This window comes from Colobus angolensis, unplaced genomic scaffold (assembly GCF_000951035.1).
Source record: "Colobus angolensis palliatus isolate OR3802 unplaced genomic scaffold, Cang.pa_1.0 Scaffold19, whole genome shotgun sequence".
Taxonomy (NCBI): Eukaryota; Metazoa; Chordata; class Mammalia; order Primates; family Cercopithecidae; genus Colobus; species Colobus angolensis.
In genome coordinates this window covers 315,164-327,569 of record NW_012115043.1, presented here as the reverse complement: position 1 = coordinate 327,569, position 12,406 = coordinate 315,164, and the positions used below count along the sequence as shown (strand labels likewise).

At 34.4% G+C, this 12,406-nt stretch overlaps 1 protein-coding gene across 1 annotated transcript in view; it reads right to left on the bottom strand.

Moving 5' to 3' along the window:
- UACA (uveal autoantigen with coiled-coil domains and ankyrin repeats) overlaps positions 1–12,155 on the bottom strand; it is a 43,206-nt gene extending 31,051 nt beyond the window's left edge. The window contains 5 exon segments of the mRNA XM_011940553.1: positions 341–408; positions 1,196–1,260; positions 4,911–4,999; positions 9,398–9,531; positions 11,726–12,155. Of these exon segments, the coding sequence (XP_011795943.1) occupies positions 341–408; positions 1,196–1,260; positions 4,911–4,999; positions 9,398–9,531; positions 11,726–11,764 (395 nt within the window). The 5' untranslated portion in view covers positions 11,765–12,155.
- Between the last annotated feature and the right edge of the window lie 251 nt (positions 12,156–12,406).

Here is a 12,406-nt window from a genome sequence, read left to right as displayed (position 1 = left end):
ACACACACACACACACACACACACACACATTTTCTGTTTCTCTCTTTCTCTCTCTCTCTCTCTCACAAACACACACACACACACAGCTTGGAGCTCCTTGTAAGCAGGATTACAGTTTATCTACCTTTGTACCCTTAGTATCTAGCAAACTGACTGACCTGTAAATATTGACTGAATGCATCTTTTTAAGCTGTATAATCTAATAAATTTCTAATTTGTGCATACGGATTTTTAACACTCTCTGTTTCTCCAGGAATTATACAAATATTTATGTGTTAAAACTCTGAAATTAATTCAAATGACTAGAACATTTTAACAAATATTTGTATCCAAGGGAAACCTCTGCTCACCTGCATCGTGAAGTGCAGTTCTTCCCTGCAGGTCTGCATGCTCAGTGGGACAATTGTACTGTTAAAATAAAGAAAATTTAGTAAAGTAGGAGAGTTTTATTTTAAAATTAGATATCCAGACTCAGATGAACAGCTGCTATTTAATCTTAAAATATTCCACTTATCAAAGAAGCTAAAGACTATCAGACCATCCATTAAATATTTTGACATGGAACAAATACAGTAACATCATATAACTAAATTAACAATATTTCACCAAACAGGAAACATATGGTACATTATAACGAATGGCATGAAATACAGGAAAATATGTATTGTTTGGGTTTTTTTCCACTAAGAATTAAAACTTGAGATACTGAATCAGAAAAGCAAGTGAGTTCTGCTATGAAACGTAGTGAATATGTTTTTAAAAATATATGATTGAAATCTTTGATGGGAACTTTAGCCAACTAGTTAGAATTTTGTGGTTACCTGATTAAAAATGTAATAATATTATGTAGTATAAGTTATCTATGTTTGTATAGAAATATACAGATCCTATGTTGTATTACTTTATCTTACATGATAGTCTAGACAACAGAAAATTCCAGCCTTCAGCTATGTCAACAGGAAGGTCAAGCCTTTGTTATTTATTTTTAATACACTGAGTTATGCAATTCACTTCCCTCAGAGTTTTTGCTCTTTATTGTTCACATTCCTTCACAAATGATGGAAAAAAATATGTAAGCCCATAGTCAAAGTTAGTTTACTATTCTCTTGGATCTAAAATTCCAGAAACACATTAAAAATACATCTATGATTTGTAGTCAAAATAATAAAGCTGAAGTATTAACCACTTCCACTACCTGTAGAAGTTTTTGTAGGCACAATGCATGTCCATACTTAGCAGCCAGGTGAAGAGCATTTCTCCCTATAAATAATTTAAGATACATGTGAAGGATTATTTTCTTCATATGTGAATTGAGGAGTTTTATAGAAATATGATTCATTTTTTCCAAAACTAGTTGACAACATACTTAATCTGTAAGTATACTTTCAGTTTCCAAAGATGTTTTATCTAGTTTGATATTTTAGTAAGAGATATACGTACCAAAACAATGAATGTAGAAAGAAAAACTAATTATACAAATCTATAACAAGCAGGAACTTTGTTGTATTCACTACTATATCCCCAGCATGTAGAACAGTACCTAAAACACAGCAGGTAATTAAATATTGGCACAGAGAAAAGGGAAAGGAGAGAAAGATAATGAGTAAAGAAGACAGATAAAGAAATACCAAGATTTCACATTACATTTCCAAATAGGCAGTGTGGACACTGAAAATTGAGAAAGTTTAGAAGCGTAAGGCATAGAAAGGGTATTCCTTAACTGATTTTCATGCTTTGGCTAAAATTCAAAGTTTATTAGGTAATTGTATCTCTGAAAATCAGACAGCTCATTCAAATATAATTTGTATAAAATGTGCATTTTAAAGGAAATGCCAAAGGGGGTAGGGAGGAGAGTTACTAGGTAATCTGAAAGGTTAATTCTGAATACCAGAAAAGAAACTTGTAGGAAAGTTCTACCTCCAAACACTATTTTTGCTAATTATATTTCTTTATCCAAACACCTCTTGGATGGTGAAAGATATAAGGATTTAACCAGACTATTCCAACTTCTAACATTTAATGCTCTTAATTTCCCTCTAATCTCACAAACTTCTTTTCTTTTCAATTTATCCTTTTAGAGACAAGGTTTCACTCTGTCATGCAGGCTAGTGTGCAGCCTCATAGCTCAGTGCAGCCTCAAATGCCTGGGCTCAAGCAATCCTCACAGCTCAGCCTCCAGAGTAACTGGGACTACAGGCTCATGCCACCATGTGCAGCTAATTTATTTTATTTTGTGTAGAGATAGGGTCTCACTGTATTGCCCAGACTGGTCTTGAACTCCTGGCCTCAAGCAATCCTGCTGCTTTGGCCTCCCAAAGTGCTAGGATTACAAGCATGAGACATCACACCTGGCCACAAACTTCTTAAAATATAATTTGGGGGCCGGACACGGTGGCTCACATCTGTAATCCCAGCACTTTTGAGAGGCCTAGGCAGGTGGATTGCTTGAGCCTGGGAGTTTGAGACCAGCCTGGGCAACACAGTGAAACCCCATCTCTACAAAACACATAAAAATTAGTCAAGTGTGGTGATGTATTCCTGTAGTCCTAGATACTTAGGAGGTTGAGGGCAGAGGATCACTTAAACACAGGAGGTCAAGGTTGCAGTAGACATGATCATGCCACCACACTCTAGCCTAAGTGACAGAGCGAAACCCTGTCAGAAAAAAACAAAAACGCCACAATTTGATTTCACAAGTAGACCTTTTTGCTAGAAAAGTAATTTATGTTTTATTCATCTTGGAGGGATAAATAAACTGGCTTTCAACTTTTTGGTCACTTCTGTGTAGCTGACTAACCAGGCTGCAGAACAAAATATAGTGAGTCCAGGTGTTTCAGGTTTTTCAATAAGTACAGATACAATACATTCAACCACACCCAAACATCCTCTAATTACAAGTCGATCAGATGTGATCATTTCAAATTTCAATTTGCTCCTGTTCATGAACAAGTGTCCTAGAAACATTTCACATTGTGAAAAGTGACTAAAATAACTGTCATTTACATGTGAAGTAAGAGATAGCATGGAGTGGAGATGGTAAGGTTAGACACAGTGGCAACAGTACCTGGTGTTCTACAAAACGGTACAGAAACTTGATCACATAAAAATGTCAGGTCAGGACTAAGGAAACACCAAATCTAGCCAGTTGAGGTATGGCAGCAAAAAATCAAGGAAACATCAGATCTAAAGCATACCAACATAAATTACAACACAGGTGCATACCTGGTAAGACCTAAGTAACAAATATCTCAAAACTGCACTAATTTGAAATCCGGTCATTTTAAATACACTTATATATTAAACAGCACTTAAGATAATACACATAAAGATGTGTGTTCAAATTTAATTGCTATAATGTCTGGATTATAACGGACATTACAGCAATTGAGAAAAGACCCTTGTATTCAATAAACGACAACTCTAGAGACAAACATAATAAAACAGATCAAATGAAAATATAAATAGCAGCAAAAACAAAAGACAGGAAGAGTTAAACATGGTATGTTGGGGTGCAATATATGAAATAATGTCTGCTGAGCTTGGGAAAGCATTTGAGCTTGATCTGCAATGAAAGAAGGTAGGCAGAAGTCACTAGATTAGCCACTAGGCAAAATGTCTAGAGCAGAAAGAATACAGGCAAAAACAAGAAAGATACTTGTTTGAATTGGAATCAGCATAATAAATAGTCTTAAGAGCTCTGAAGAGGTATGGTTAGTCCAAAATTTCTAAAAATAAATGTTCTTCTACATCATTGGAGAGCATATATAAGCAATAAACACATTTCTTTGTTCACTCAAAGGTAGCAGATAAATTGAATTTGGTCTTCTTAGAATCCGATGTATTCTTAAAGATTTGCCTCACTATTTCAATTATGATCTGTCTCCCTCTCCTTCCCTTCCATTTCTAAACACAATGCTGGGTAACAGTGATGTATTTATTTGCCCATACATGGAATCACAGGATAAAAAACTGTAAAAACTAACAAAAACATTTTAGTTCTGGGTCAACTCCTGTATTTAATAGAAACACAAAGTAGAACTGCAAAGAACTAAGCTGTCAACAGTTCCAGAGAAGTGAGAATGTTTATCCTGATAGATAGGAAACTAGCACTCTCATGGAACAAAAGAGATAGTTATATTCAAATACTTAAAGGTCTACCTTTGATGTACAAAATTCTGTTGTAAGATTTTAAAGAACAAAGGTACAAATAAGTGTAAGCAGAAAACTGAGTAAGAAATATATTTTGATTCTCTATAAAAAATGATTTTTTTATAAACATAGCTAGGTACAGAATGGGTTCCTTATGAGGCATAATGGTTAAGAATACCGATTCTGACTGCGACTTAGCTACTGAAGGGCCTTGGGCCAAGTTACTTAACAGCTCAGGGCCTCAGAACCTCTCTGGGTTGATGTGAGGATAAAATGAGTGGGTAAAGTGCTTAGAAGAATAGCTATTAAATGTTATATACACGTCAGCTATTCTTGTTATTATTGTGTCCTTGATGATAATGTTATGTGGCAGTTAGTTCTCCATCACAAGAAACATCCAACCAAATGCCAAATGACCTCACAATAGAAAGAATTCATTAATCAATAGTATATGAATATAAACTAAATGGTCCCTAATGGTTCTTCAAAATCTGAGATTTTAGGATCCTGTAACACTACTTGGACCTGCACTAGAATTCAGGTCTCCAGCTGCTCATCAGTAAAGCAATCCTTTCTCCTAAATTCCTTATACTTGACCTATCCCACAATACCTCAGAAGTAAACTCTTTCTCAACTATTTAAAAACAGAAAATTGAGGATGTCTCCCTTTAAATCACATTTAAGTCTGAATAAAAATGTTAGCAGTGGACAATGTTTGTTTTTGCTTTATGTTTTACAATTAACTATGGAGGCAAACATACCTGCAGTGTCGCTGGTTGTAATATCAACTCCATGTATAAGGATGGCATTTAAACACTCAAGATTCCCCTTTGAGGCCACAACATGGAAGCTAAACAACAACAACAAAAATTTGTTATGCTAAGGAAATGACCAAAGGTCACCTTAAATGTTATATTAATGTCACCCTTTATTCAACACACACACACATACACACAAACACACACGTTTTAAAGGCTACATTAGAACACCAATATATTTAATTAAAATTAAAAAAAGAAACCTATCCTATTTACATAAGCGGCCAATACTTTCTAAAAATATCTGCTTAGAACCAATGAAATATACGAACGTGCAAAAGCCTTAATAAGAGAAAGTTTACACTATAATATCATGAACTCTAAAGTTTATAGCAAAAGCACTGCTGGTTGGATCTTAATAAATGCACTGAAAATGTTCTATCAGATTATTTTATTTAGTTTCAAATAGTTTCATTATTTTATTTAGTTTAGCAGAATGCTGAGGCCAAAGACAGATCCAAACACTTATCTCTTCTTTTTAGAATTATCAAACTAAACCTGACTAAGAAAAGCCTTCAAAACAACAAGCTAAACTACCCTTAAAATCACAAAAGAATCAGCGCCTTCCTCCCAAACATTACCAACTAATTACCAACTACCAGTTAATTCTTCCTTCTGTTCAAACGCCTGGGCTTGTACGATTGGCTTAAGTTTCACATGAACAGGAATAATTGAATAAGTTTCCTAATAAGGCAAGTTAAAGTTAAAAAACTAACTTTAAGCTGTCAAGTATTCAAAATGCTAGGTAACAATATTTCATTATTTATTTGATCATCTAATGTTTTATTAATCAACAAACACAGAAATATTTTGTGTGCAGTGAGAACTGACATTCTGTGAATCTATGAATTATGCTGAGTTCAACAAAAAGAACTGCCACTGACATTGAATATTACTCTACAAATCCAAACTGGTAAACACAATAGTTGTTAGCAAAGGATGTTGAACGCAAGTAGAAATAGAACTGAGGCCTTAAGTAAGTGCAATAATCATTCTAAAGATGCCAGGAAACAAAAAATGTGAAAGTGCTCAGCAGGTGCCGGGATACAGATACACCGTTGAAGCCCACTCTCAGCAGAGGTCTTCCCTGACCACACACCATTAAAATTGTTTACATTTCCCCATTCACCAAAACCTTAGTACTCCTAGTTCCCCCAATGCCTGCCTTTATTATTCTATATAGGATTTAATATTTTGTGATAGAATAAATTCATTACTTTATAGTCTATCAATCTCTTCCCGCTCAACTCAATGAAAGCAGGGATTTTTGTCTATTTTGCTTCCTATTACATCCCCCAAATCAATAACAGTGCCAGTCAAATGACAAACCCTCAAATATTTGAATAACTGCATGCTTGGAGACAAAATCTGATGATAGCTTACAAATTCATTTCCAGATATTACAAGACTCAGTCTTGCGAAGCTATTAGTATCACGATGGATATAAATGCAAACTATAGACCAAGCACTACCAAGTAAAGCAGGTTTGTGTACAATTCGAATTAGAAAGATGTTTCTGGTAAAAGGAATATAGTGTTCTTAAGAATCAGGTAAGTTCTCCTTCTACTAAATTAAATCGCTGTAAGGCTGAGTATCTCTGCCTTATAATCCCTCTGCCACAATGAAACTGGGAATTATACTATGCAATGCACCATTAGAACCTTTTGAAGAATGCTAATTTCCTTTCGCAAAGGTAGTCTCCCAACAATCTTAGAGATATCATTGTTTTGTTGTTTGCTTGTTTTCGTTTCTTAGATCACAAAATGTGGAAGACCTCTTTCTTCAAAAGAGATCCACATTATAATGATGATGTACAAAAGGTCAGAAATCACAACAAATCTACAATGCATTAGTAATGCTGATGTGCTATAAATAGATGTGCTTTGGAAAGAAAATGTATCAATCATTAAAACATACGCAAAGAATTGTATAGGAAATTTGAAAAATTGCTTTATAAAAAATACTGTTTTGCAATTTAAAAAGCAACTCTGTTTTTTTCTTTTAAAAACAAGACATGGACTTCTTCTATAACAAGAGATATATGTAACTTGGACAAACGTTACTACTGAGGACAACTAGAAAAGCTGCAAAAAATATGAGACATATGCTTAAAGGTGTCAGTGAGCTAACAAAATAGTAAAAAGTTACTAGGCCAGGATGCAAGGTAGGACGAAGGCCCAGAGAAGTGAGCTTAGTATTTGAGGTCACTTTTTCCCTGGGAACATTTGCTGATTCCAGAGAAACAGCAGACTGAACAGCACTTTGACAGCCTTAATGAAATGGGGAGACACAAACTGGAGTCCACTGCTCTCTAAGTAGCAGTGGAATCCTTGGTGAACCTTCCCCATCTTGGATTGGGCCATCGAAGGGCTGTATCTTAGGAGAGAGGCGAACGGAAGAAAACAGATCCTTGCAGTAACTATGGCTAGGCTTCAAGTATTTCATTTTTGAAACCAAATTAAGCTCAAGAAGTACATGTTCTTTTGTCTTAATTTAGAAATAAATTTCAAAATTAAAAACAATCATTTGAAACAAATTGTTTTTGTAAATACAGAAAATATATTTGTAACATGTCCCACACTTGACTAAATACAACATGCTTTAATTAATACAGTTTGCGTGTGAGTTAAAAAAAGGGAAATACTTAATTCTACGAATGCTAGAAAGAATTCTACTCTCGGCCGGGTCCAGTGGCTCACGCCTGTAATCCCACCACTTTGGGAGGCCGAGGCGGGCAGATCACCTGATGTTGGGAGTTCAAGACCAGCCTGACTAACATGAAGAAACCCTGTCTCTGCTGAAAATACAAAATTAGCCAGGGGTGGTAGTGCATTCCTGTAATCCCAGCTACTCAGGAGGCTGAGGCAGGAGAATCAATTGAACCCGGGAGGCAGAGGTTGCAGTGAGCTGAGATCACGCCATAGCACTCCAGCCTGGGCAACAAGAGCAAAACTCCATCTCAGAAAAATTTAAAATAAATAAAAAATTAAAAAAATTCTACTCTCTACAATGAAAACTTCAAGACTAACACTCCTCAAATATTTCAAAAACTAAAGTTCACAGTTCATCAAATTACATCATTATAACTGACTATTTAATGCCACTCAAAATTGAACCTTATATCAAAAACTCCAAACAAAAACTCAAGCCACCATTCACTCAAAACATTCAAAGTATGAATGGGCAGAACTGATTTCAGTGATGTAGGTTTCACTGAAAAGTTTCATCCCAAAAAAGATTCCCTTTATCTTTTATCATCTTAGCATTTGAGAAAAAAGAAACATGAAAAGCAATGTCACTTTTGGATATTAAATTTTCACAATTTATACTGTGAGCCCTATAAATAGCTTAAAATTCAGTAATGGGGCAAGATTCAAAATAACCAATGTTTCTATAACTATCAAACTGCTACTTGATAAAAGTGAAACATTATGAACTTGAAACTTTTCCAACTTTATTGCTCTTAAAAACTACTTAATTTATAGTCCTGCTTTGTTATCTTTACTATATTTAATATCTAAGCATTCCAAGGCAGTGACCCACATCACACATTAACTATTCACTTCCTAATATTCATTTCTATATTTAGTATCTGGTTTCCAGTTATAATATTCTGAATAAATTCATGCAAGTACAAGACTGAGAAGAATTTTTAGGAAATGAGACTTTTCACCTCTAACTTTGGAAGGGTTCCCAGATAAGGTTTTAAAAGCTATAAGTATAGAGGGTCATAACAGACACTAGATCTACTCTTTAACCCAACTGCTCCCCACCCACAGCAAGAAAAGAAATAATGAAGATTTGAGACGAGGGGGAGAAGACAGACACATAAGCATATATACAAGCCAGCAGTTCCCCTCAGTAACAAAAAAACAAAAGGGTGGGATTATTATCTGTATCTCCCTAAGCCACACTAGTTATTCTGCCTCCTTTCTGCTCTAAGCATTCTCATTTAAGTGAATTATCCAAGTATAAAAATGGATTGGGGGTTGGGAGAAAAGACAGTGTAATTTACAGAACTCTTCAAAGACACAAAGCTTAGGTTCACATTCCAGCTCTGTGACTTTACCTGAAATGAGACCAAATTATTTAACCTCCGTAAACCTTTTCCCACTTCTTTTATCAGGCTGCTTCAAAGAGCAAATATGATAAGGAATACAAAAAGGCTTATAATGAAAATGCACCAAATAACCATAGGCTGTGGTTTGCCACTGGGCCTAAACAATTCTAGACCACTGGATAGTATTCTGGTGTTCTCTCTCTAGACTGGAAATCTTTTAAATTGAGAACAATTATTAGTTTGTTTGAAAGATTTTATAGTGCAGGTTTTGGCAGAATTTCTTAATAAGTTGATAACTACAATTCACAAGTTTCATTTGTATCCCAAGACAATTCCCTTCAGACATGCTTTTATCATCAATAATACTTACGCAGATCTGCCTTCCACATCTAGTTTGCCTGGATTGACCCCCTTTTTAGCAAGGATTGAGGACACTTTTTCTACATCCCCCCTTTCTGCTGCTTTCATCAATCGGTCATCATATTTATTCCAATCTGCTGCATGCTACAAAAACGAAAAAAAAAAAGTAAATATGGCATACTACATTAGTTAAGATTTTCTAAAGAAAGGGAAAAAAAGAGAAAGCAGTACTGCATAATACATAACTTATTTTCCAATTGCATTCCAAATTTCCTTCTCCCTTCTGTGCTAACTTCATTAGGAGAGCAGAGTTATAAAATCTGTGTATCTTAAACAAGATATACAAGACACAAGATATACAAGAAACATTTAAAATTATACTTTTGAGGGAAAGCATGTTTCTTTTGTTCTCTGCCCAGTTCTCTTTGCCTTTGAGGTAAAAAAGAAAATCAGTAACTACTGAACACCTACCCTGTACCAGGCACTAAGGTCCCAACCAACCCCAGTAAACTAAAATTATCATCTCCATTTAGCACATAAGAAAAGCCACGGCCCCAGAGACAGTAAATGTCTTAAGTGTTCAAGCCCAACCATGACTGTTATAGTTCCAAAATCAGTGTGGTTTTCCCACACCCTTTCAGATTTCAAATCACACTTTCAGATTTAGCTCTGGTTACATATCTCCTAAGACTCTTAGATGCAGTAGAATTCTATATACATTTTAAGAAACTATCCCCCCCAACAGACATTTATTTAAAAAGTACTGTTGGAAATACATTTATGGAGGCAAATTAAATATATACACACATACTCTATAGAGAAAGCAATTCATTATGTTTATATATTAGAATAAAATAAAACTTTTACATAGAAAAAGCTAAAAATGACAGACTCTAAAGTATTAACTGCTTAACATCTGAAAATACTAAGATCACAGCTCACTTTCATTTTCTCCCTTTTTACATTCCATATGTATTGTTTTTATAAAAAATAGATTTTTAATTTTAATAAAAATTCTGTGTATGTGTATTTAGAAGATTAAAGGTGGGGGTTTTAAAGAGGATGTCTCATATAACATACATTTTAATCATATCAAGGTTATCTCTAACTTTGATAAGCGAAAATACATTCAAGGTATTCTGAAGCCAATAACCTAGATCTTTTCTCAATAAGCATAAATGTCAGAACATAGAACTAAAATACATGTTAAACAGGTGAGATTTTAGCCTTTTAAAATATTATACCAATTTACTAGTAAATTCTGTGCTAAATCCAGTATTATTTCTAGAACAAAAAAAGATCTGGGTATTTTTCACTTAACTTACAAAACAAATCCTATGGCCACAAATACCCTAACAAATCTCTGAGAAAAAAACTGAATCACCTGTATATCCTCTAAATGTTTGATCAATATGATAATTTTATATCTACTATTCCCCATAAACCAAAAAAGAAAAGTAAAAAAAAAATCACCATCACTAATTTTCTTGTTAAACAAGTAATGTAAAATTAAATACCTGATGTAGAGAATGAATATGAAAAAAGACAAATACATTAAAATTTTAACTTACTCCTGTAATTTAATATTTTAATGGAACCTGGTTCAATTTTAGATATTAGATTTTAGAATTGTCTCTAAATTAGTTAAATTTGGTGATGAACCCACGTCCTCCTACCTTCAAAAGTTTAAACTGCCAACTTATAGAATAACCCTACCTATGGGCTCCAAATCTAAGCTACATTTTATGTATCACCTTTCTTAAGCTTTAAAACAAAAACAAAACAGTTTACTGACGTCAATTTGGGGAGTGGTAGTGAACATAAGCTTACAAGACATTGTATTTTCAAATGTCTAAAGGATTAAATCACACTTAACACACAAATGCTTGTTCTAGATTTGATTAGTCTATCCTTACAATTAAAATAATCTCAAGTTTATTTCCAAGTAAACTTGCCGGTGGAAAAAAGAGCCATTTAAATCACCAAAAAGTTGCAAAAATTCAAAAATAAGGCTTTCTTTAAAGATAATTAAATGTGATTAAAGTCTCACATTATCATATGACTTTCAGTTCTACACCAAGTACCATTTTCAGCTGTGATTCACTGTCAGTTAACAGTAACACTGTACAATTATTAAGATTTTATCATGTGCTTTTTAAACCCAGAGAAAGAAAGAACTTTTGTTTTCTATTACTAACCCCAATCTGCTAATCAACTAAATCAAGAAGAAAAAAATAAAGCAAACCAAATTAATAAAACAGTAGTGCATTTTAAAAGAACACAGTTCAGAAAGCCTAACCAAGAATCTTTTGTTACACTAGACTACTGGGATACCTACTCTGTTCTTAGGAGCACAAGAAAACCAACAGTTCATCATAGACAGGATTTAGTTTCTTGTTGCTAATGGCAAACTACTTTGCATTAAGTTACAAATCTCTGTAAGCTCACAAAGCAAACCCTCAGACAAACTCCTGACAAGTGACTCAGTCCCTCACATGCTGTGCTACACTTAGCTTGGATCTCTAACGATATTTTCTTCGTCTTCAGGATCCTTCTCCGCCTTCATAACGCTTGAATATTATCTTCCTTGCAATGCAGCACTTGATTAACAGCAGCCCCAAGTCAGGTACAGTAACTATCTATTTCTTATTCTTTAGAAGCTAGCTATCTTTCAAAGTTGTCCCTTTGAGGGACCCCACTGGAAAACTTAAACAGCACTCTGCATCCTGCTGCCTCAACACTGCAACACAGACGCTGCAGTGCATGATAAAACTGTCCACATCCGAATTGTCCAGTAAACAGTGTGGAGCCTGTCTCCCATTGGTTGAGGTCTATTTTAGATTCCATAGGACTTGACAGCTGAATGATAGAAAGGAGCAGCTAAGAATATATTGTAAATGCATGCTTCTCCTCTGAGTAATAAATTTCAGGTCTACTGGGGAAAATGACTCAAACATATTGTAAAACATGCTTATTATATAAAAACAAATTGTGTGACATAATGACAACATTTTAAGAG